We start from the raw sequence: 25,750 nt of genomic DNA, 5'->3' as shown, positions 1-25,750 counted from the left end.
AAATTATTTCTGTGTGTTTTATGTAATTTATTTTCCTATAAATATGATGAACGTTGCTCCCAGCATGCAGGAGAGCTTCATACGTCTGATTTTCTAATATATTAACTTTATGAGATTGTGTAAAGAGTGCCAAATATAAACAATTATGAACATAGATTAATTAAAGTTGAACAACTACATTACCCATGATCCAGCAGAGAAAGTTCAACCAATCAGAGAACTGCCGCCAACAAATAAGACCGGAAGTAACCACCCACTCCCGTGACGTGTTGAGTGACGCAAACGAGTCAATCTTTCTGAACGCTCAAACTACTGATATATTTGTGTTTATCGTAAAGTTTCACAATAAATATAAAATATACAGTTTCTATACTGAACAACTCTTAATCAACAGTTGTATGTATTTCCATAGTTTCATTTTTGATTATTTCATTTGCAATGCTTCATGGGATTGTAGTCCGTGCCTTTATTAAAGACGGTAAGTAGCCTACACAGACTTGTATCTTTGTCTTTTTGTCAGATTTTCAAATACTTTTTTGCCTTAAAACTAAGTCTGTAATGTTGCGATTCAACTCAGAGCTGTTTGGTTTGTTTCATGCTTTACAACTCTTAAGGGGAGATTTTTATTTCTATAGAAGACATTAATGGGGAAACTTCTTCCGGAACCCTGGTGGCTGAAAAAGTGGGCGTGCACTGTTGCGCTCTTCTGGTGGCACCGAATTTAAAGGGATAGTTCACTCAAAAATGAAAATTCAGTCTATGGGTGTTTCTCAATTCTAAGAACGCAGAGAATAGAACTGCCAAGCTACCTTGGAAGAACAAACTCAGAGAACACATTAAACTAATAAGTCTGTAAACTTATGTTTACTCCATGTTTTTACTGCATTAAAATGATGCCCAACATTTTTGGGAGTATAACAACCATAACGAGTATAGCGAGCTAACAGTGGGAAACTCAAAACAAAATGATAAATGTCCTTTGTCTGCCACTGTAGTACTGAGTTCTTGCCCACAAGTCACCATCCAATGCAACCTCGATTTCAAGGACACATCCGGGTAATTTCCTGTATTCTCTGTGCTTTTTTTTAAACGTTGCCAGTTCACAGCGGACGGAGTTACCCAACTGATGCTGAAAATAGCAATCGATAGAATGAACCGTCACTCGCCATGGCTGGTTAGGAGAAAAATTGTGATTACCACAGAAAATATAACTTTTATTGCGTGACATTTGCCATCAGGTTAGGACACGGTGTGACTGTGGCATTCAGTAAACAAGGCTGGGCATAGAAATGCATCAATTCTTGGACTACAAACTCTTCAGACATGTTTAGTAAGTTCTGTTCTGTGTTTTGTGTGCAGTTGTGTTCTGTTAGCACTATCACTGCTTTTAGATAAATAAAACGAGTTTTCTCTTGAACGGCCCAATGTCGTGAGGGGTGCGTGAACTGTTGCTCTCGTGTCCTATCATGAACACACACAGGAGATCAACAGTGAACATTTACACTAAATAATACATCAGATTTCAGTTTCTCATCAAATCTAATCATATACTTTCATAACAATCATGAGTCTCATGAATAATTAATTAGACTTCTGAATGATACTTTTGTGTTCTTTTGAAGCTTGAAGAGGTGTCACCATAAACTGCCATTGTATGACATCACTGAGCACAACATTTATTCACTATTTCTCCCAAGAAAGTCATGTAGTGTTACAACAACACACGGGTGAGTAAACAATGACTGAATTTACATGTTTGGGTGAACTATCCCTTTAAGTGCTTCACTTTTCCAAATATTCCCATTATTCCCAGAACTTCAGCATTCGTTGCACAACATCAGGTGCAAAATGATCCAAGTTGCATCCAAAATGATAAGACAGTTTAGACAACACACCTGTTTATTTATTATGCATGAGGGTAAAATGAAAGCACAAATATGTACACTTGATAAGTATAGTAGTAGAGAAAACAAATCAACTAATGAGATGCTTCTTCCCAAGGAATTGAATTTTCCTGTCGAAGGCAGTGGAGCGGATCGGAGCGTTGGCTTCATAGAAGGGATTCATTGCAAACTGTAAAAAGGCATAAAAGTTTTGAAACAAGTTCATTGCAAACATGTGGGACATCATCAGTATGACATAAGAGTTGCTGTACCTTGATGTACAGGTCATACACATCGCTGAAGAAGTTCTTGATTCCATCCTCTTGCCGAACATCATGCAGCATGATAAATCTCACATGTATACAAGCAAACATTAAGGAATAATCATTGAAGCTACAGTGAGATCAGCAAGTCAAATATTACGTAGGAGACCTTACAAATCTAGGATCTTTAAATCTGGAAATCAAGTTTTAGGATTTTTTGAGTTATAAAGAAGAAATCTGTATTTAAGGTTCTTCACTATTATTAAGTCACTAACTGAATGAAAGCAAAGGTTCCTATTGGAGCCCATTGTACATAAATTAAATTATTGAAACAGTTTAAACATCAATCAGTCTTTTTCTGTCTGCTTATCATTTATTTACCTGTCTGTCTGTCTCTCTATGTGTCTCTGTATCTATCTGTCTGTCTGTCTCTTTCTATCCGTCTGTCTGTCTGTCTATGTGTCTCTGTATCTATCTGTCTGTCTCTTTCTATCTGTCTGTCTGTCTCTCTATGTGTCTCTGTATCTATCTGTCTGTCTCTTTCTATCCGTCTGTCTGTCTCTCTATGTGTCTCTGTATCTATCTGTCTGTCTGTCTCTTTCTATCCGTCTGTCTGTCTCTCTATGTGTCTCTGTATCTATCTGTCTGTCTGTCTCTTTCTATCTTTCTGTCTGTTTATCAATTAAATTCAATCTGTTTATTTATCTGTCTCTGTCTGTCTCTCTATTTGACTATATCTGGCCGTTTGTCTCTGTCTGTATCTCTACCTGTCTGTATGTATCTCTATGTGTCTGTCTATCTCTCTGTCTGTGTGTATCTCTACATGTCTGTCTGTCTCTCTCTCTGTCTGTCAATTCAATTCAATGGGTTTTATTGGCATGAAAGTTTCAAAAACCATGTTGCCAAAGCATCATATAGAATAAATAAAATAAAAGCTAAATACATTTTGTCCAATAACTTGGACAGTATATGATATAATTATTAGTAATATATAAATAACAGCAATATATACATTATTATTATTATTATTATTATTATATATTTGACCACATCACATCAGATAGAGTCTGTTTCTCTGTCTGTTTTATTTAATGTATCTATCTGTCATTTATTATTTGTCTCATTATTTACATATATATTTGTCTGTCTGCCTGTAACTATTGGTTTTAGACTTTTAGAGCCCATTTTACAAACTCTAAAGCTTTAAAAACATCTAAATCATGTACATGTCAATCGATCTTTAATAAGGATATGACCAGCAGTGACAAATGCAGACACAGACCATTCATTGAACTTGTCCACCGTCTTCAGGTACATGTTATTGGACAACCACATGTTTTCATCAACTAGATCAAGAGCAGCATGAGCGATGAACTGATTCAGGTGTCGGTGGTCATCCTGTCACAACACATACAGAACTAGTTAGTCATTACTCTTATCTAGTAATGTTAGTTAATATTCACATATTACAAACCTTTAATTCTGTCTTTCCAGGAGGGAGAAACTCCATCTCAAACACTGGATTATCATGATGACCCACCATAACAAAATAAAAACTGCCTGACATGATTAATCCTCAGAATTCACAGCTTTAAAGATGAAATAAACGAGTCAGTCAATGCACAACACTGGACATATTCCTAGTAATGCTTTTAAATAACTAATATTTAGCACAGAAATAACGCCTTTAATTTCACAGGACGGATGCCTTTCTCTTTAAATAGGACACATTCTAACAATGCAAGTCCTTAAACACAAAACAAGTGTTATAAATGTTGACGTATAATAGAAAAATAAAGATTAAAGACTTGACTGACGCCGGTCGTGTATTGAGAATCACAACATTTCCCGTTTCCGGTGCTCTTACGAACAGCCAATGAGAGGAGTTGATACGCGTTTACGTCATAAAGACGCGCGGGAGTCTTGTTGCTAAGGAACGGCGTGAGTGAAAAACGGATGAGTGTAAAGAGTAGATGCGACAGAAGCTGTATCAGACCTTCAAGAGAGACTCACTCTCATGTTTAACTGCATTTATATTCAGTTGTTGAGATTTATTATGTCGGTTTGACCGAGCGAACATACTGTTGCTGTACAAACTATCTGTCTATCTATCATCTGCCTGCCTGTCTATCTATCAATCATATGTCTGCCTGTATTTTCCATCCATCCATCCATCTATCTATCTATCTATCATCTGTCTGCCTGTCTGTCTGTTCATCTATCTATCATCTGTCTGTCTGTATTTTTTGTTTGTCTGTCTGCCTGTATTTTCCATCTATCTGTCTGTCTGTCTGTCTCTTTATTTTCTGTCGGGCTGTCTGTCTGTTGTTTTGTTTATTTATCTGTCTGCCAATCATTTATTTATTTGTCTGTTTATTTACCTGTTTGTCTATCTGTATTTCTCTCAATCTGTTTGTCTCTCTGTCTATCTCTCTCTTTATCTGTCTTTCTATCTATTTATTTATTTGTATGTTTATTTCCTTGACTCTGTCTGTCTGTCTGCCTTTCTATTTAGCCTACTTATTAATGTATTTATTTATCTATCTGTCTATTAGACATGTAACGATACACAAATTTCACGAGAACAGTGCCATGAATGTTTAGCTTAAACATATTAAAAGGTTTGACATACATGTATTATATTCAGATCTTAAATGACAGAAGTGTGATGAAAAGCAGAACTCTATAATAAAGTGATTTATAAAACAGCTCTGCAATTACCAACAGATTATTATGAGGAAATTATCACATGAACTTCGTTCAAATATCCAGAAGAGAGAGAAAGGTAAAAAATATAATTCAACTACTTTGTTTTATATTAAAATGAAAGCGTGATGAACATCATGGAGTTGACATTTCTACATGATTTATTGAAAATTGAAACCTCATTCATTCAAATAGATTTCTCTGTTGTTGCGTGTGACTGATCAGTCCTGCAGATGGCGCTCTTGCGGTGTTTGTTTTTTCAGTCTCTAGTGAAGGCAACTCATTTTATTCCCCTGATGTGTTTCTGAGGGGATCGGGGTATTCAAATAGAAAGATAATGTAGAATGAAACTTGATTTTATTCATGAAGAGTTAACTGGATGGTGAAAAGCGTACTCTGTATGATAAGTGTTTGAGAAACAACAGCTCTTGATGACGTCATCCGAAAAGGAAAGAACAATTTTATCTTCGGTTAAAGCAACATTTTACACGTGTAATTGTACCATGGGGTTATGAAACCCTGCTTCGGTGCACGGTGAAGGTGTTTTTAAAGATTTCCTTTTTCAGTGACACTGAAAGTCTTATACATTAAAGGCTTATAACTTGACACACACACAAAAAAAGAGGAGGTAATAAAAATAACTTTATTATATAGATTATTATGCATTCTGAGACTCTAAGAATCGCACACACACACACACACACACAAATTTGCCAAAAAATAAACTTTTTTTAAAACTAATTTTTCTGATTTGTCATTATATATCTCTGGGTGTAAATAAGGTCAAATAATCTGCTTTTGTTTTGTTCTCAATCATGTCGACTGTATCTGAGAGAAAGTTTGTGTTGATACGACAAAGCGATCAAAAGTTCCAACATTACAAATATAATTGATCATAGTGTCCAAAAACATCTCCAAACAAATAAAAGATAATAATTGTACATAAGAACTAATTACACATGCAAACACAACAATGACTAAAGGTTTGCATAGCATGCACACATGATTTTAGTCATGAGATTTCACAGAATGAGTTTCATTCTGTGTCATTTGAGGCATCATTTAGATGTATTTGTAAAACTGACACTTCAAATACATTTTAAAATGCTAAACTTTGACAAATAATAGTTCGATAATGTTTAAATATAAATATTCAAATGTATATCTTGTGATAAAATATAAAATTAGGTTACAACAGTGTGTCAGTCATCTACTGTCTGTTACTGACATCACATGATGTTCAACTCATTATTTATATTTTGTTCATCAGATGACAGAAATCTGCCTCCAATTTATGTCACATTCTCAGATTTTCTTCATGTTTAACTTATAGAAGCGTTGGTTCTGAATTGTCTTATTTATTATATGCAAATGAATGGTAAAATATAGAAATGTGCATGTAAATAAGATCCAAATAGTATGTAATCCCAAAAGTAATGCATAGATTGAAGATATGGTATTTTTATCATCATAAAAAAAAAGGGCTACACATCTAAATCTTCTGGTCAAAAATGACCATGAACACGAAAGTGAGGTGCCATTTTTGAACAGCATAAGAGGGGTGTAACACGCTGACAATTAAGCATGCACTCCCTTTAACTTCATGCTGTATTGCAGGAAAAATGACATTATAATAATCTGCATACAGCACCACAAATACTGCATTCTTAAAAACATCTGTTGTTGTGTTTCACTTGACGTGTGTGAGCCCAAATAAAGAGGCGTCACAAGAACAAAGACGACAGGTCAGTTCTGTGGTAAATATACGCTTGTACATGAGACATAATTCAGTTTATTCTGACTTTTACAAACCTTTAGTTCTGCATGAAGAACCTGATGATGAGTTCTGGTGAAACGCTTCCAAGACCAGCAGCGTCGCCGTGTAGATTTGCATGTTTGCTGCTGATTTCCTGTTTGTTTATATCAATGTTCTGACTCACACAAAAACCTGCGTGTGTGTTGTGTGTTTGTGCGTATATGTATGTTGTGTGTATGTGTATGTATGAATGTATGTATGTATGTTTGTGCGTGTGTGTATGTATGTTTGTGCGTGTGTATGTATGTGTGTGCGTGTGTGTGTGTGCGTGTGTGTGTGGTATGTGTGTGAATGTATATGTATGTGTGTGTTGTGTATGTATATGTATGTGTGTGTATGTGTGTGTGTGTGTGTTGTGTGTGTATGTGTATATGTGTGTGTATGTGTGTGTGTGTGTATGTGTGTGTGTATGCATGTGTGAGCGTGTATTTATCACTTTGTGGGGACCAAATGTCCCCATAAGGATAGTAAAACCCGAAATCTTTGACCTTGTGGGGACATTTTGTCGGTCCCCATGAGGAAAACAGCTTATAAATCATACTAAATTATGTTTTTTGAAAATGTAAAAATGCAGAAAGTTTTCTGTGAGGGTTAGGTTTAGGGGTAGGGTTAGGTTTAGGGGATAGAATATAAAGTTTGTACAGTATAAAAACCATTATGTCTATGGAAAGTCCCCATAAAACATGGAAACACAACATGTGTGTGTGTGTGTGTGTGTGTGTAGAGTCTGGGAACCTCACTGGGGAAACAATAGTACAATCTCGAGATTTACAGATAAAAAAGAGAAAAGTCTATCTAGAAAGTATTTTTGTATTTTATTTTATTACAAAGAACTGAATACATGTACAGTGCAGCGGAACATGAAATAATTAGTTTTGAGCTTAAATCTGATTCTACATCCACTTTGAGTGATTTCTAATGGTCAAGCATCACTGGTGAATATTACCAGTTTTTAAAGCCTTGGGGAAACACATGCCGTGTGCATACGTACATACATTTTGGTCTATTTATGAAAACAAAAATAATTGTCTAATAAATGATTGAGGTTTATAAAAGGGAGTTATGAATTATATAAAGGTTTGGGAAAATCATCATTGTCAGACATCGTTTTTCATCTTGTATGAAAAAAAAAGCTTTTTTTTTTATTTATTTTTATTTACTTTTTTTATTCTTATAATGGTTTACATAAAAACAAAGGGAATCCCCTAAAATGAATTAAAAATTACAGAATACTATTAGGTTACAAAAGTGGCATCATATATAATGAATATACAGTGCATTCAGACCCCTTCTCCTATGCTACAATGCTTTAAATGATTGTTTTTTTTTTTTCACATTAATCTACACTCCATACCCCATAATGACAAAGCAAAAACCAGATTACTGAAAAATTTAAACACTACATTGACATAAGTATTCAGACCCTTTGCTATGACACTATCTTGGCACTTTTCCTGGACTCAACTTGACTCTCTTTACTTTTCTGAGCTTGCATTTCCACTGCAGTTTAGTGCCACATCACATGGGCAGGATTATAGGCTGATCGTCATAGTTGCGCCACCTCTACTGTTATAAAAAATAACAGGACCGCTAACTGTTAGCTGTTAGCTCATTGTGCTGCATAAAGCAGTTGTGCATGGTGATTTTACACAAGTGTAACCGCTAAATTGGGCTGGTTCTTTCAGAAGCTTTCCAGTAGCTGGTCAACAAAATAAAGTGAAGCATTCAAGCAGAGTATAGAGTTAACGTAACAACACATACTATCCTCCATCGTGGACTCCAACAACGCCGTGACCGAGTCCAGCGCACTTTCCGTCCCATTGCTCGCCGGTCTATTGCCATAGATAGTGTCCATTTGGTCGAACCACTTCCACTTTCTTCTGTTTGAACCACTCCGGCTGTTGTGGTCCTTGATGGTTCTGTAGTCACTTTTAACAACAGCTGAGACAATTTCGTTCGTCCCCAACGAGTGGACTGTCTGCACCTTGTTTATTGACCACGGCGGAGCACAGCCATTTCTTTTTACAATTCAAAATTTGCGTAAACAAATTATACTGCTGTCCCTGTAGCTAACTTTAAAACTAGCAGGTTGATGTCCCGTGTCGCAAATCCAGTGACGATTCTCTCTGACCAATCGGTGATCTGCAGGATTTTGATGACACATTTAGTATCGGCTCGGCTCGCTTGGAACCTCGACCGAGGTGGCACTAAAAAAGTACCAGGAACTATCCACAGTGGAAAACCCCCAAAAAGCAAGCAGAGTCGAGTCGAGCTGTACCGTGCAGTGGAAAAGCCCCATTTGATTGGAGTCCACCTGTGCCATATTCAATTGATTGGACATGATTTGGAAAGGCACACACCTGTCTATATAAGGTCCCACATCTGTAAATGCATATTAGAGCAAAACCAATCCATGAGGTCAAAGGATCTGCCTGCAGAGCTCAGAGACAGGATTCTGTCGAGACACTGATCTGGGGAAGAATACAAAAACTTTCCGGCTGCATTGAAGGTTCCCAAGAGCACAGTGACCTCCATAATTCTTAAACAGAGGAAGGTTGGAACAACGAGGACTCTTCCAAAAGCTGAGCAATTGGGGGAGAAGGGCCTTGGTAAGAGAGGTGATGAAGAACCTGATGGTCACTCTGGTTCTCCAGAGATCATCTGTGGAGACGGGAGAAACTTGCAGAAGGACAACATCACTGCAACACTCCACCGATCTGGGCTTCATGTCCGAGTCACCAGACGGACGCCTCTCCTCAGTGCAAGACACATAAAAATGCACCTAAAGGACTCTCAGACTGTGAGAAACAAGATTATCTGGTCTGATGAAATGAAGATTGAACTGTTTGGCCTCAATTCCAAGCATCACATCTGGAGGAAACCAGGCACCCCTCATCACCTGCACTATACCATCCTAACGGTGAAGCATGGTGGTGGGAGCATCATTCTGTAGGGGTGTTTTTCATCGGCAGGGACTGGGGACTGGTCAGGGATGAAGGAAAGCTGAACGCAGCAAAATACAGAGATATCCTTGCACTCAGGACCTCAGACTGGGCCAAAGGTTCACCTTCCAACAGTACAATGACCCAAAGCACACAGCCAATACAATGCAAGTGTGGCCTTGGGACAACTCTGGGAATGTCCTTGAAGGTCCCAGCCAGAGCCCGGACTTGAACTCGACTGAACATCTCTGGAGAGATCTGAAAATGACTGTCCACTGACAGTCCCCATCCAACCTGACAGAGCTGAGAGGATCTGCAGAGAAGAAATGGCAGAAAATCCCCAAATCCAGGTGTGCAATGCTTGTCGCATCAAACCCAAAAAGACTCGAGGCTGTAATCGCTGCCAAAGGTGCTTCAACTAAGTACTGCGTTGAGGGTCTGAATACTTATGCCAATGTGATATTTCAGCTAACCAGTTTTTTGCATTGTCATCATGGGCTATGGAGCGTACATTGATGTGAAAAAATAATATTTTAAAGCATGTTAGCGTAAGACTGCAACATAACAAAATGTGAAAGAAATGAAGGGGTGTGAATACTTTCAGAATGCACAGTATGTTAATTAATACAAAGCAATGAACACAAAACTTGAACTAAACTAATTCTAATTAAAATATAAAAACACTAACCACACATTATATAGATATATATAAAAGCCAGGCAAATGATGCCTACAATATTGGTCAGTACAAATGATCACAGCTGTATTACCACAGATTTATCCTTCATTAAAAGTGGTCAAACATTATAATAATGTCTTCAACCTATTATGAAACAGGACGGCAATTTTCGTCAGTATTTACAATTGCACATTTTGTTGTTTGTTGTGATACATCGCCAAAACAAACATACAAAAAACACATTTCGTTCCACTTTGCATTCACATAGGTGCCATTTTTACCTGCTGGGAAAGAAGAAGAATACAAAGAAAAACAACAAGATGACAAAAGAGGCGAGATGAGCCTCTACGGGACACTTTACACTACTGTAGAGTTTCTTACAAGTAAAACCATCAACGGAAATCAAACTGTGCTTCTGCATAGTGTCAAACTCCTCTTCTGAGATGGTTTAAGATGTTTAAGATATGCCGAGAGCACTCGTGAAAATGCTTTTCTAATTTAATACTAAACATCAACGTAACATTAGGGTGAAAATTGTCATTTAAGAAAGATACTATTTCTTAGTGGCTGGAGCTACAAATAGTCCCAAATCTGAAATATTTCTTCATTTTAGAGCATTTTGAGTTTTTCAAAATCTGTTTTCTGGTTTAAATGAAGGAGGAAATATTTTTGGATCCACTGTAAATAATAGTAGTTATGGGCTTTATGACATCACATAGTGGTGGATGTGAGGTACAGGGTAAATCCATGTGCCTGTCGAAGGTCATTTTAAGGTCAATGCATAGAAACATTTGCATGTTTTCAACAATAGAAACCAGCTGTACAGTCTGATCCAATTCAATCATACAATATTCACATTATAATAACTGCAGGATAATCCGCGATTATTCTTCTTAGAAATAGTATGACAAAAAATTAAGCGAAATGTTTCCAAATTTGAAAGGAGGCAAAAATCACTTGCACTCAAGCCAACATGAAAAAAAAAAAATCAATTTAAAATAATAATAAAAAAAAGTTATTTTCATATTTTAAGACAACTCACATCATGTTATGAAGAGAATCTGATTTGCATTTGTTTTATTGTCATTTGAGGGCAGTTTCTTTAATGAACGCACTTCATTTTTCACAGCAAAAAATTTTGATTTGTCATTTTATTTTAGTACAAAAATATCTAAACATCCTTAAAACAAGATACGTTTACTTGAAAAAGCAAAATTGTGCAAGACGTACATCTTGAAAAAAAAAATTATCATCATAAAGTTTTTTTTTTTTTTTTTTACCAAAAATCTCTATTAATTTTGTAACATTTAATCTTAAACCAAGAAATCAATTATTTGCCAATTTGGTGAAATACAAAATAAACCTTGTTTTAAGCCTCAGAGACCCAAGCATAGAGATTGATCATATTTTGTTTATTTTCCTCCTTGATTGAGTTTTAAGGAAGTCACTGATTATACAAATGTAGATTTTTAGGCATATTTTGTTTTCGGGGAGAATGTTGCGTGACCTTAGCAAACGGTGACCTTCAAATTGCCATTTTTTTCCCACTAAAACGGCTGTTGTGATACAATACATACTTTTTAATTTTAAAAGTACTGTTTAATTGATGTAAACAAACTTTGCAATTCTTCTACGTTGGGTCGCAGAGGGTGTTTAGATATTTTTACCTGAAGACACAAAAATATTGATCACGATTTATTTTGAATAGTGCAACGTTTCACACTTTTACCAGCCATCACTGGTTCAGAAAGGGCGACAGAAGGACAAATGTATATAAAACGTGAAGAACATAAAATACATGTTAGTTGACAAAGAAAGCAGTAGATGCATTAGTGTGTTAGAGCTGGTTAGTGTGTGTCGTTGTGTCCCTGGTTTGACCTCTTGACCCCCGTGAGGGACATTCTTACGAGTACGAATTGAGGCATTCTTTGGAGTGTGACTGGATGTCCTGCAGTTCTCGCTCTTCCTTCATTTTAATGTCCTGGTAGGCGTGCAGGTGACTGGCGTCCTTCAGATACGCCCAGTTTGCCGAGAGGATCATGAGGTAATGGATCTGGAAGAGAGAGGTCGAGGAGGAGGGCCAGTGAGCATGTTAATGACGCAAAGCCAAACACTAAACTAATATGTGAAGGTGGCGGGTGAATTCAGCCAATAAACATCCGACTCGGTGGCAAAAGGTCGGACAATTTTCAGAAAGTATTTGGACACTTAAAAATGTCTGAATGTCAGTGTTTCTTTTTCTCAGAATCAACATTTTTGCTCGATCATTTTTAATGAACTGGTGATTTTTAGTGGATGTATGAAGTCAGTTCAGCTCATGTTGTCCAAACTAGCAACTAGTCATATTTCAGAATAACCGCGATTACGATATCAATTCTTAAATCATGACGTCAATCTCACAGGCCAAAAGGAAAAGAGAGTAAACCGAGAAACTACACAAATAACGTCAATCTTGAAGATCGTTTCGGTATGTGAGCAAATGCTGATATGTGCCTAAATGGTTATTTACACCATGATAAATATATAATATATTAAACGTCTTGGTGAGGTATTAATGTAAACACAGTCCGTTATGTGTAAAGTGAACACAAACACATAAGTGACCTTGGGTTTTAGAAAGGCGCTATATAAATCAAATGTATTATTATTAAACTGCAGGATAAGAAAGTGGATTTGTATCAAAATAACAGACTTGAATGTAAATGCACATTTCACTGTCTAGTACGTTGTTAATATTAATCAAACAACAAAAACATACAGAAGCCCTGAACCGCACTGTGAAAAAACTAATTTCTCAAAAAAGAATTCGTCTCAAATTTGTTTTCGCTATAAAAAAAATTTCCCTAAAAAAAATGTATATATATATTTATTTTTAATTCTAAATGTTTCCCTCTCAAAATGTGTTTTTTCTCAAAAATAATTTTTGCGTGCTCGCTAAACAATTAGCATGCAGTACCAACCTCGGCCACCAGGTGTCACTGTGACATCTGTTGATTTATGGTTGTATAATACTCTAACAAGAATGTTTTGCAAATCTTAATCAAGGAAAGAAACATTCTCCCTCTCTCTCTCTTTCTCTCGCTCTCTCTCATATATATATATATATAATAATGTTTGAGAGACTCTTAATAAATAAAATCCCACAATTAAATGCATATACCTCAGGTTACATACATTTCATATGGCATTTGTTGTCAAGTGTTTTTTTTTTTTTTTTTTTTGATTTTTAGATAAAATGGTAATGAAAAATTAATTTTTCACAGAAAGAAAAACATTTTTGACTGGAAGGGTTAGATAATTAACAACCCATTTTTTTTTTCTTTTTTTTTTATGATGATGATGATACCATTTCTTCTTCCCTGAAGTAAGAACAATACAATTATTTATTTATTTTGGGATTAAACATTTTGCAATAATATTGAAGCTTTCTATAGTAAAAATGTATTTTGCAAATGTGTGTGTTATCGTCTCATTGATTAATTTCTGAGTGTATGTGTTTAACGTTGTGACTTATTTATTGTTTTTTTGACAAATATAAAAAAAAAAAAAAAGAAAAGCTCTGTGTTATAGTCTCACCAGTTCATTTTTGAGTGCGTTTATGTTTGGGTGAGGATGTTTTAGAGTCTCACCCTGTCATTTCTTAATTTTGCATTGTGGCTGATTTATTGATTGTATTTGACAGATTTTAAAAAATAATCAGTTTTTTGGTCTTTCCCATTAATATTCAATGGTCGGTCAGTTTTGACCGTGAATACCAAAGGTATTGCTTTTTTTAAAAAAAATATATATATATATACATCCACTTAGACTCAAGCCCAATTTTTTTGTATGTTCAGATGGCAAATGGAGGAAAATTCACCAAGTCTCTGAAACCATTTTTATTAAATGGGGAACATGTGTTTCGGCCAAAAATGACAAATTACCATAGGAGGGTTAAGAAATTAGTTTTTTGAATTGTCAAATATACCAAAATAAATTGGAATCTAATGAAATCCAATAGAAATCTGAATCCAATCAAGAGCTTATTAATCAAATCAGGAAATCTGAATCAATACCAGCCCTCGTCCTAACAGAGTCACCACACGTGTAGCTCATCACATTAACTGTAAACATGAACAATTAAATACTCAATAGATTCAAAACTCAATATGACATTCAGACATGTTTAAGTGCTTCTTAAGTCTCTAAATACCTTTTGCCGCCACTGTATTTGAATTCACCCTATATGTACAAGAAAGTTAGACACAAACGTGATTCAACAAGAGACTACACCTACTGTATCTATTCATAAACACAGTACACATACTTCAATACACAAGCTAATTCATATTATTAGAATTACTGAGGAATGGGATGTATTAGCGTGTCGGGTGTGTGCAGACAGAAGGATGAGAATTTGATGCAAAGCAGAGAAAAGCAAGCTTGAAATAAAGGTTAGTAATGAAAATGCACAGCACAACACAAACTGTTTTTAGAAATAAAAGATGATCTTTTCAACCCTCGTGAGGTCCTCAAAATAAAGACGATTAAGGATATTTTGTACACAAAAAGGAAGTTTATTTTTCTTATAGAAAGTCAAAACCCACAGTCATCAAAATCTTGGGCAAAAAATTAAAACTAAGGAAAAACGAAGCATGTGATCTGTTAATTCAAAAGTGTTTGAAGTATTTTTAGAGGTAATATCTGAATAACTAAAAGAGAAGGAATCGTGAACCAGCAATACAATGCAAAAAACGAATCTGTAATTTCCCGTAAAAATATCAAAACATCCTTAAAAATAAAAGCAGAATGGCATGAAATATTAAAGACTTGTTCTTGTGCTTGTAACTAGAAAAAATAATTTGTTTAGCAACATTGCAACTTGGAGCATTAATACCAAACAGTTGTGTGCGTTCAACATAAACTCGTCCAATCAGAATTTACTGTTAAAACTTTTTTTGGTAACACTTTCTATGAAGCCCATATTTATAATCATTCATAATGTCTCATAATTCGTCTTATAATATGTTAAAACTTCACAAATAATTACAACTATAGTTATAATACATTATAATATTTAGCTTATTCAGGGGCATGCAGGGGGGCTCTGTAGCGCCACCTAGAAGATGGGCATGTTCGAGGGGGCTCTGTAGAACATCTCTTTTGAGCTAGTCACCAAACTTTGTACACATATAGATCTCGACAACTTTCGCACTGACAGTCATGAGCTCCGCCCAACAGGACGTCGGCCATTTTGGATTGTTTGAAAAATGCAGGCTCTGGAATTTTTTATACTCCTAGGGATTTCATGTTATAGGTACCGGCGACATCATGCCAAGGCATTGACGATGCTACATTTGCAAACGGATGTTTGATATATCGAACGGTGTTGCCATGGCGATTCGCTGAAGTAACATTAAAAAAAATGGGAAACAGGAAGTGTTTCATATCTTCTGCGTGCATCGTGTGATTTACATACAAATTGAGCCATATGTTTGGCATTGTGGGCTGATCAAATTGATGTGGCTATTGTGGGTCACGATCGTAGCGCCACCAACTGGCGGAAGGAAGTGTGGCACTTTAAACATACTTTGAAATATCCCTTTTATGTTTACCTGAATTGCTTCAATTTTTTTTTAATAATGTCAAGACAGTGCAGATTTAAAATTCTGATGGGATTCTTGATATCTTAAATAGTGTTCCCATGGCAATGCATTAAATGTCATGATTCCTTTTTATGTATATTCACATGCTTTTGAGGTACTTGGCATGCTTGAATATTCATGATATGTTGCAGACACATCAGAGTTGTCGGGCATTAGGCCTGGGCAAAAGTTAACACATGGACATGGCCGGGGAGCTCTCTAGCACCACCTTTTGACAAAAGTGGTAGGGTTAGTTTCTTCTATGGTCACCAAACTTGTTACATATATGGTTCTCATCAAGCCAGACAACTTTCAAAATTACAGTCATTAGCTCCGCCCAACAGGAACAATTGCAGGCCCTGAACATTTGAATACTCCTCCTAGGGGATTCATGTGACTGTCACCAAATATAGGCAACCTTATGCCAAGACACTGATTATGCTAAATCGCAAACAGATTTTTGATATATTGAAGGGTGTTGCCATGGTGAGGCAATAAAATAATGGAAAAAGTGGGAAACAGGAAGGGTCTCAAATCTTCTGTGTGCATCGTGAGATTTACATCCAAATTGAGCCGTATGTTTGGCATTGTGGTTCACGGTCTTAGCGCCACCAACTGGTGAAGTGTGCCACTTATATTTACCCTCTCAAATGCATGCACCCACCATGCTTTGTTTTCCTAGTGCCACCAGGTGGCGATGGCACTGCAATGCTTGGGCATGTCATCGCTGCTTGCAGCTATATTATTCATAATAAAAATGTATTGAAATGTATTATAATTGTGGTTACAATTATTTATGAGAAGTCACAACATATTATATGAGAATTTATGCATGAATTATAATGCATTGATAATGCCCTTATGGTGAATTATTAATATGGGCTTCATAGGAAGTAGAGGTAGACGATATATTGTTTTACTGATTAATTGGTGCCGATAGTCACATTTTATTTTTAAAATAAAGTTCCTGGTGTATTTCGGGATTGTTTATAGTATTGTCCTACTTTAAATCAAAATAGTTTGGGTTATTATTGGAATTTTAGTTGCACAATAAACCGCTTTTGGGGATTGTATTCATTTTGGACTCTTGTAGCCTCAATGTACGAGCCCTTCATATTAAGAAAAGATCAAGAAGTCTTTGATCATTCAATAAATCAATTTATAATCGATTAATCGGTCATCGACTTTCTCCACCACCTTAGTTATAGCATCGGCAAAATTCACTATCGGTCGACCTCTAATAAAAAGTGTTACCTTTTTCATTCCCCATCTATATATTTCTTTATTTCATAGCCTGAATTATTAACACCAACTGAAAAGAAACTATGTGAATAACCTTCAGAGAGAAAAGCATAAAACCTATCGGCATTCTCAGGCGTGTGGCATAAAACCATGTACAATCACTAGCTTTTTGCTTCATTTCTCCAGGTATGTTCTTTTGAAATGTTTTTAATTACCTTTAAAATATGCAGTCATTGGGATAGTGAATAACAATTATGAGCAAGTCAAGACTTGCCTTATTGTGCTCTGATTATATAGATTTAGTTTTGAATTTAATCTGGTTTTGTCAATGTGTGTTTTCTTTTTCTCGAGTACATAGCTAAATAGTTTTATGCATCATTAAAAGGAATATTCCGGGTTCAATACAAGTTAAGCTAAATCAACAGTATTTGTGGCATAATGTTGATTACCACACAAAATCCTTTTCTTTAAAAAAGCAGATATCGGGGGTTACAGTGAGACACTTATAATGGAAGTGAATGGGGCCAATTTTTGGAGCTTATGTTTATGCTGTCGGTTGAACTTAATTTGTTTAATCCTTTACACTGATGCACCAAAACATTATGACCACTCACAGGTGAAGCGAATAATGTTGATCACATGTCAAGGTCTGGGTAGTTTAGATTGTAAGCAAACAATAACATAGTCAGCGTGTTGAATGCAGGAGAAATGGGCAGGAGTAAAGACCTGAGCGACTTTGACAAGGGCCAAATTGTTATGACCAGACGACCAGACGCATCTCTGAAACGGCACGGCTTGTGGGGTGCTCCCGGTCAGCAGTGGCGAGAACCTACCGACAGTGGTCCGAGGAGGGACAAACCACAAACCGGCAACAGGGTGTTGGGCACCCAAGGCTCATCGATGCACAAGGGCAACAAAGGATATCCTATCTGGTTCAAACTGACAGAAGGTCTACTGTGGCACAAGTCACAGAAAATGTGAATGATGGTTACAGAAGGAATGTGTCACAACACACAGAGCATCACATCCTGCGGTGTATGGGGCTGCACAGTCCGGTCAAGGTGCCCATGATGACCCCTGTCCACCGTCGAAAGCACCAACGATGGGCATGTGAGCGTCTGAACTGGACCTTGGAGCAGTGGAAGAAGTTCGCCTAGTCCGATGAGTCCTGTTTTCATTTACATCATGTGGACGGCTGTGTACGTATGTGCCATTACCTGGGGAAGTGATGGCACGAGGATGCACTATGGGAAGAAGACAAGCCGGTGAAGGGAGTGTGATGTTCTGGCCAATATTCTGCTGGGAAACTCTTGGATTCATGTGGACGTCAGTTTGACACGTGCCACCTACCTAAACATGGTTGCAGACCAGGTACACCTTCATGGCAATGGTATTCCCTGATGACAGTGGCCTCTTTCAGCAGGATAATTCGCCCTGCCACACTGCACACATTGTTTGGGAATGATTTGAGGAACATGATGAAGAGTTCAAGGTGTTGCTCTGGCCTCCAAATTCCCCTTATCTCAATCCGATAGAGCATCTGTGGGATGTGCTGGACCAACAAATCTGATCCACGGAGGCTCCACCTCGCAACTTACAGGACTTGAAGGATCTGCTGCTAATATCTTGGTGCCAGATACCACAGGACACCTTCAGGGGTGTTGTAGAGTCCATGCCTCAGCTGGTCGGTGCTGTTTTGGTGGCACACGGAGGACCAACACCATATTAGGCACGTGGTCATAATGTTTTGGCTCAACAGTAAAGTGACAGCAATTAACACATTATTAATCACTTTATACTAATATTTAAAAGTTATATTTGATAGAAAAAGGCCTGGACTTAAAAAAAACCCACACTTCTATACATTTTATTTTAATTACATTTATGCCAAGAACCGCACCATTTTAACCAACCATCAGGTAAAAGAACAACTAAGTTAGTTTTGAAGCATCTGTATAGTGTCTTCATGTCATTTAATTAAGATTAAAAATACCAACAACCTTCATAATACTGCTCGCAAACAAATGCATGGAAATGATAAAAAGCACAACAATGAAAACTGTAAACAAGTGTGAAAGAAAAATACGATAAACACACTGGAGGGCTTCAATGGCACTTGTAGAATTGGCACATTTCTAAAAAATAAAATAAAAATAGATTTCTTCCAGTCGGGTTCCGTAAGAAAAAAAAATCATTCATTTTCTCCATAGCAAACGTTATTTTAAGTAATAACATAAAAACATTTCAGAACAGACCTACTGTATTTTACACTTACGATCAATAGGTTTTATTGTACCATTAGGATAATAGTTCCCTCATTAAAGTAGAACACTGTTATGTTCTTTTATCTTTACAATGATTTTTAAATATTCAAAATTACTGTGGAGAAAATGAAAGGGAAAAATACTTCCGGAGCCAAGACGAATCACTACTGTGTGTTATACTAACTGATGATAATCCTGTAGCCCAACACGATTCAGAGAGGAATTTAAAGGGGCTTTACGCTATCCTTAAAATTAAGCAAAGTTAGTGGTTAAGCAAAAAAAAAAAGTCTTGCCCCTGATAAACATGTTTACAGACAAGCGCAGCACCTGCATCAAAAATGCTACATCTGTATACAATCCTATATTTACACATTATAAGTCAAAAGTAATGTTTGCTTTTGTTTCTATGCTTTTAGTCCATATTGTCAGTGGCTGCTCATTCTAGGCGACTTCATGCAAAACATTTAAAATTTAGTGCAGCAGTCCTCCCGACTCTTAAACTTCAAAACAGCAAAGTTATATGTGGTAGCCATCATGTAGATGAGCTGGTGGAAGAGAAAACAAGGAATGAGACAACATGGTGGACTGATAAACTTGTGACAATTAACTCTATTTGAAGTCTTTTGGTCCAGAGATTCAAACTCAAATTCAGTGTCACAATCACAGTCAGATGGCTTTATTATATATATATATATATTTAAGATAAATTACTATCCCTTAATGGATCAGTGAAGTATATTAGTCTGTCTATATTGACTCCTGTAAATTGCTTTACTAAATCCCCAAAAAATGAAGAAAATATCTCATGATTTCAATGCAAATATTCAGCGACATTTAGGAAAAACAAGCAAGTTTCCACACTGCTAATGCAGCCGTCTATGGAGCTACATATGTGCCAAAACTAAACAAACAAATATAATGTTGTGCAAACAAACACAATCTGCTTCACAGATTATATATATTATAAAAATAATAATAATATAGATAATCAATTACATTATTTTGGCTCACAAGTAAATCATTAATAGAATGCAATATATTGTTTATTTACATATTATTGAACATGACACCATCATTAGCCGCTTTTCCATTATTTCAAGCCAGGGCTATCAACTGGCCAATTGCCTCGGACCTCGAGCCACAAGACTAAAATCGATCTGCGTTCCCACCATCGGGCCAACAACTCCTCAGCGTTGCCCAAAAACACGCCCTTAATACACAAAATGCTGCGGTGCCAACCTTCACACACCCTGCCCATTTCACAAGCGAAAGGGAAGTTCAAGCTGAGGTATCATGTTATCTAGTTATCTAGAATATCGAGCTTATATCGTTTGTAAACATTAGCTAACTAGCAAGATAAGTTAGCATTGACAACTCACTGACTATAACTCCAATGGTGTCCCGAGTGGTCTCTCCACTATCAGTGGGACGATGTCCGAGCACACAGTCTATGAAAGTTCACTGAACCATGGAAAGTAATTTCTTTGGGCACCTCTTTGTCCATTGGGCATTTTAAAGAATTTGTACTGTGCCCACATTATATATTTTTCATCTTTCCCAAATCTGCACAGTTGTGCGCTGGATAAACAATCTGGGAAGTTTGGCAAAACTCCGCCTTTGACATTAAACCCACCTCAATCCCCGGCTGGCCTTTTTTGGTCCAAGGGTAATTGGCGGGTAAGCAGGCCTCATTTGGCCCGAAAGTGAAAACGCAATCCATTTTACAACTGAATTCGTCCATCAGTCTGAGATTTATTACAATGGCTTCTCTAAGGACGCGTCAGTGTACACCCGCATCAGTCGGACGCTTTTAGATCATCTCGGTTAAGCATAATGTACCGTTCTTAGATTGCGGTGTCAAGTTAAACAAAGTTTAAAACGTAGAAAAACACATCTTGAGATCCCTGCGTTTGGATTTGCGCTCCATCAAACTAGAACGTGTTCTCATCTTGTGCTGTCTGGTCTCAGTAGTGTGATTTATTCTCTGTATAAGCTGCGTGTTGCCCATATAGCGAGTTTTGCTTACTGCCCCCTGGTGAAAACATGTGGTACTTCAATCTGAAATTTCTCATATTATGATCCGAGGACATGATTAATTGCGATATTTTATTTTTTGTATAATGAATTGCTCCGAAGGAATGTGATAAATCAACATCCCTCATAAAACAGTGTTTCATATGAGCTTACAACATATCCCACCAATAAATAAAATCTATTCTACAAATTCTACAGGATCATTCAACAAATACAAAACTCAATGTGAACAAATTCATAGCACTTGTGAGTCATAAGCACAATTTTCTCAGCCACAATCTACATTTTCTGTTCTAATTGTTTGTTTAATTTTTGGCACAAATATGGCTCCATAGCATCCCACTAGCCGATTTTCAGCCAATTTTCGTGAGCAGTTCTACACTTAAATTAAGCAGAATGGTATGTGGTTATTGAATAATGTTGTATGAATGTAAACTGTCTAGGGCAAACCACCGAAGGAACAGATAAACAATCAATCTGTCTTCTAATTCAATCTAGAACAATTGCTTATGTTTGTATCATGTTCTTGTTTCAAAGACAGGGAATTGAGGAGATTAATCTGTTACCCCCCTCAAACATCCCTAATCAGTGAGTAAGACAAACCTACGACCGAAGAGGGCGAGACAAAACAGTTGGTAGGTTTGACACCATGTGTCGATCAAAATCACGTATTTTCAAGTCGGCTAGTGAGACGCCATCATTAGTGAACCATTAGATGTGGGCTGTTGAAGCACATGGTTTGCAGTGGATGGCTCTGGGAATGAAGGGAGGGGTGATTCTCAGGGAAACAACGAAATAAAAGGGAGAGGAGCAAACACCCCATATCTGACCATAACAGTCCCTCATCAAGAAAGAGACATGATCTTACCAGAGCGATGACTGTAGCTCCGGCTCCAGCACAGGCAACAATATATAGATGATACGACAGGTAGAACTGCAACACACAAACAGAAAATACTCTTTATTAATGACCTTTTAATGAACTGATGTTCACAACAATAATTTATGTAAGTAGGTCATTAATAAAGATCTATATAGAGGCTACTGAAAGTCTACTGAATGTTTATTGAAACACTGTTTACTAGCTATAGCAAGTAAGTCGATAAGCTGTTATTATGCTGCTGTTATACAGGCTATTGATAGTCTACTGAATGTTTGTTGAAACACTGTTTACTAGCTATAGCAAGTCAGTCGATAAGATGCTATTTTGCGGCTGTTATACAGGCTATTGATAGTCTACTGAATGTTTGTTGAAACACTGTTTACTAGCTATAGCAAGTCAGTCGATAAGCTGTTATTTTGCTGCTGTTATACTGGCTATTGATAGTCTACTGAATGTTTGTTGAAACACTGTTACTAGCTATAGCAAGTCAGTCGATAAGCTGTTATTATGCTGCTGTTATACAGGCTATTGATAGTCTACTGAATGTTTGTTGAAACACTGTTACTAGCTATAGCAAGTCAGTCGATAAGCTGTTATTATGCTGCTGTTATAGAGACTATTGATAGTCTACTGAATGTTTGTTGAAACACTGTTTACTAGCTTTAGCAAGTCAGTCATTAAGCTGTTATTTTGCTGCTGTTATACAGGCTATTGAAGTCTACTGAATGTTTGTTGACACACTGTTTACTAGCTATAGCAAGTCAGTCATTAAGCTGTTATTTTGCTGCTGTTATACAGGCTATTGATAGTCTACTAAATGTTTGTTGAAACACGGTTTACTAGCTATAGCAAGTCAGTCATTAAGCTGTTATTTTGCTGCTGTTATACAGGCTATTGTTAGTCTACTGAATGTTTGTTGAAACACTGTTTACTAGCTATAGCAATTCAGTCGATAATCTGTTATTTTGCTGCTGTTATACTGGCTATTGATAGTCTACTGAATGTTTGTTGAAACACTGTTTACTAGCTATAGCAAGCCAGTCGATAATCTGTTATTTTGCTGCTGTTATACAGGCTATTGATAGTCTACTGAATGTTTGTTGAAACACTGTTTACTAGCTATAGCAAGTCAGTCGTTAAGCTGTTATTTTGCTGCTGTTATACAGGCTATTGATAGTCTACTGAATGTTTGTTGAAACACTGTTTACTAGCTATAGCAAGTCAGTCGTTAAGCTGTTATTTTGCAGCTGTTATACAGGCTATTGATAGTCTACTGAATGTTTGTTGAAACACTGTTTACTAGCTATAGCAAGTCAGTCGTTAAGCTGTTATTATGCTGCTGTTATACAGGCTATTGAAGTCTACTGAATGTTTGTTGAAACACTGTTTATTAGCTATAGCAAGTCAGTCGATAAGCTGTTATTTTGCAGCTGTTATACAGGCTATTGATAATCTACTGAATGTTTGTTGAAACACTGTTTATTAGCTATAGCAAGTCAGTCGATAAGCTGTTATTTTGCAGCTGTTATACAGGCTATTGATAATCTACTGAATGTTTGTTGAAACACTGTTTACTAGCTATAGCAAGTCAGTCGATAAGTCACTTATAGTCAGTTAAATATCTACTTGGGACCATTCAAATAAAGCGTTACCCAAATTTTCAAGGTGAATTAAGTTTTGGTTACGTGTTATTGATTTAATTCTGAAGGCCCAATGAATGTTCTGAGTTGAATACAATTTAAGCTCTATCAACAGAATTTTTTGGCATAATGTTGATTACAGAAATTAAAAAATTAGGTTTACAGTTATGTACTTACAACGGAAGATACTGTATAATGTATAATAATGTTTAAGACTTATGTTCCTACTTTTGAAACTGTGTGCATTTAAATGTTTATTGTCCAGATCTTTGTAACACTCCTTTAAAGATGTGGCCACATCCTCACCTATTAATCTCCTATTAAGACTCTAAATCTGTGTGTACTTAAATCTACGTATTTGAGTAAGTACTCTGTTAATCTGAAACATGATTGTGTGAATTTTGCTAAAACCATGCATGGAAACTATTACCATACCTCACTGGTGTTGCAAATATCTTCAAGCGTTGAGCCGCATGCTTTGCCCGGTGTTGCGCTCCATGGAATAATCCCTGTATCCCAATACAAATGAGAGTTACATGTTGTTTCACTTACAGACCAAATATATATATATAAAGTATAAAGCCTTGAAAGTACAGAATTTATAAGTTGTAGACATATGTTTGTCGTGTTCTCGCTTATAATTTCATATAACATGAACAGAATAAAATAGAAGATTCTCCTGATTCAGATGAGCTCAAATACAATGGGATATGATGCATAGATCTTGCAATAATCTTGGAAGAAAATGTTATCTAAGCTACCTTTTTTTTAACCTTCCTGCTTGACGGTCTCAGGTTACAAAGCAGACCAATCACAGCTGTGTAGATGCGACGTATAATAAAATTTTGGAGGATTCAACGTGGTTTGACAGAGAAGTATAAATCGGCCTGAAGCGTTCGGTTATTCCAAGCATTCTTAGGCACGAAGTGCGGCTCATGGATCAATTATATCATTCAGCTGAAAGACTCCTTACCGTATTGACGCACATCCACACAGATCGTCTCAATGGACGTGAGGTTGGCCACCGGTGAGCGCATGGCAGCGCAAGTTGACCACATGTTGTAAAACAGGAACACAGGAACCGCAGAGAAGCCGAACACACCCAACCATGCAATGCCAAGGATGTATGTGAGGAATACAAACTGAGAAAGACACATTTAAAAAACATTTAAGCATCTTAGTTTAGGATAATTTAAATGAATTATTTTGAGGAGATATATATATATATATATATATAAAATACAGTTAATGATATCTTTAAGAATTTTTTTTTTTTCGCGTTTTGCTTTTTCATCAACTGTATGCTTTAATTAAAATAGTATGATTATCGTCATGATGCTTCTTTTGTGTCTCTTTTTTTATCGTTGATTAAATCAAAAACATCCTTCATCAACAAACATTATGTCAGTAATTTAATTGATGAGATTAACACTGTGGGAATAGCCAAATCCATTAATTAGCAGGGGGTGTCCATATACATTTGAGCGATGTGGTGTAGCTTTACAAGAGTCGAGAATGTTGTCCATAGACATTATTTTGTGATAGAGTTACAGTCACATCGTACCATTCCACTTATGCAGCGTCCACAGATGGTGGTCTTGAATTCACTGTGGAGCTCCTTCACAGCACTGGTGGTGTAAAATCCCTCCGCGAGCAAAATGATACCATACAGGAAGAAGAAAGAGGCAATACCGTATATAACATACTGCATCAGCTGGATTCTGGAAAGAGAGCAGATAGACAAGAATTCACAGCTGTTTTTGCTCATGTGTGT

At 36.6% G+C, this 25,750-nt stretch overlaps 2 protein-coding genes across 5 annotated transcripts in view; both read right to left on the bottom strand.

The window, feature by feature from the left end:
• Nucleotides 1-1,806: 1,806 nt before the first annotated feature.
• Nucleotides 1,807-4,103, bottom strand: LOC127655388 (trafficking protein particle complex subunit 2-like). Its single transcript, XM_052143219.1, has 4 exons — nt 3,621-4,103; nt 3,401-3,544; nt 2,156-2,242; nt 1,807-2,073 (listed from the first exon to the last, which is right to left on the bottom strand). Exons 1-4 carry the CDS (start codon nt 3,711-3,713, stop codon nt 1,975-1,977), a joined length of 423 nt encoding a protein of 140 aa, XP_051999179.1. The 5' UTR covers nt 3,714-4,103; the 3' UTR covers nt 1,807-1,974.
• Nucleotides 4,104-6,626: 2,523 nt separating this feature from the next.
• LOC127655384 (neuronal membrane glycoprotein M6-b-like) overlaps nt 6,627-25,750 on the bottom strand; it is a 54,207-nt gene continuing 35,083 nt past the window's right edge. For 2 of the 4 annotated variants that reach the window (XM_052143212.1, XM_052143211.1), the window contains exons 3-7: nt 25,541-25,697; nt 24,950-25,118; nt 24,412-24,485; nt 22,322-22,387; nt 6,627-12,342 (exon numbers count right to left, since the gene is read on the bottom strand). In XM_052143212.1, the coding sequence (XP_051999172.1) occupies nt 12,193-12,342; nt 22,322-22,387; nt 24,412-24,485; nt 24,950-25,118; nt 25,541-25,697 (616 nt within the window). In that variant the 3' untranslated portion in view covers nt 6,627-12,192. Of the gene's footprint in view, nt 12,343-14,824; nt 19,965-22,321; nt 22,388-24,411; nt 24,486-24,949; nt 25,119-25,540; nt 25,698-25,750 lie in introns of those variants that run through there. The other 2 variants (XM_052143213.1, XM_052143214.1) reach the window with 2 other exon arrangements.

Source organism: Xyrauchen texanus, chromosome 14, assembly GCF_025860055.1.
Source record: "Xyrauchen texanus isolate HMW12.3.18 chromosome 14, RBS_HiC_50CHRs, whole genome shotgun sequence".
In the NCBI taxonomy this organism is placed as follows: Eukaryota; Metazoa; Chordata; class Actinopteri; order Cypriniformes; family Catostomidae; genus Xyrauchen; species Xyrauchen texanus.
The sequence above is the reverse complement of the archived record's forward strand: the minus strand, read 5'-3'. Positions and strand labels throughout refer to the sequence as shown.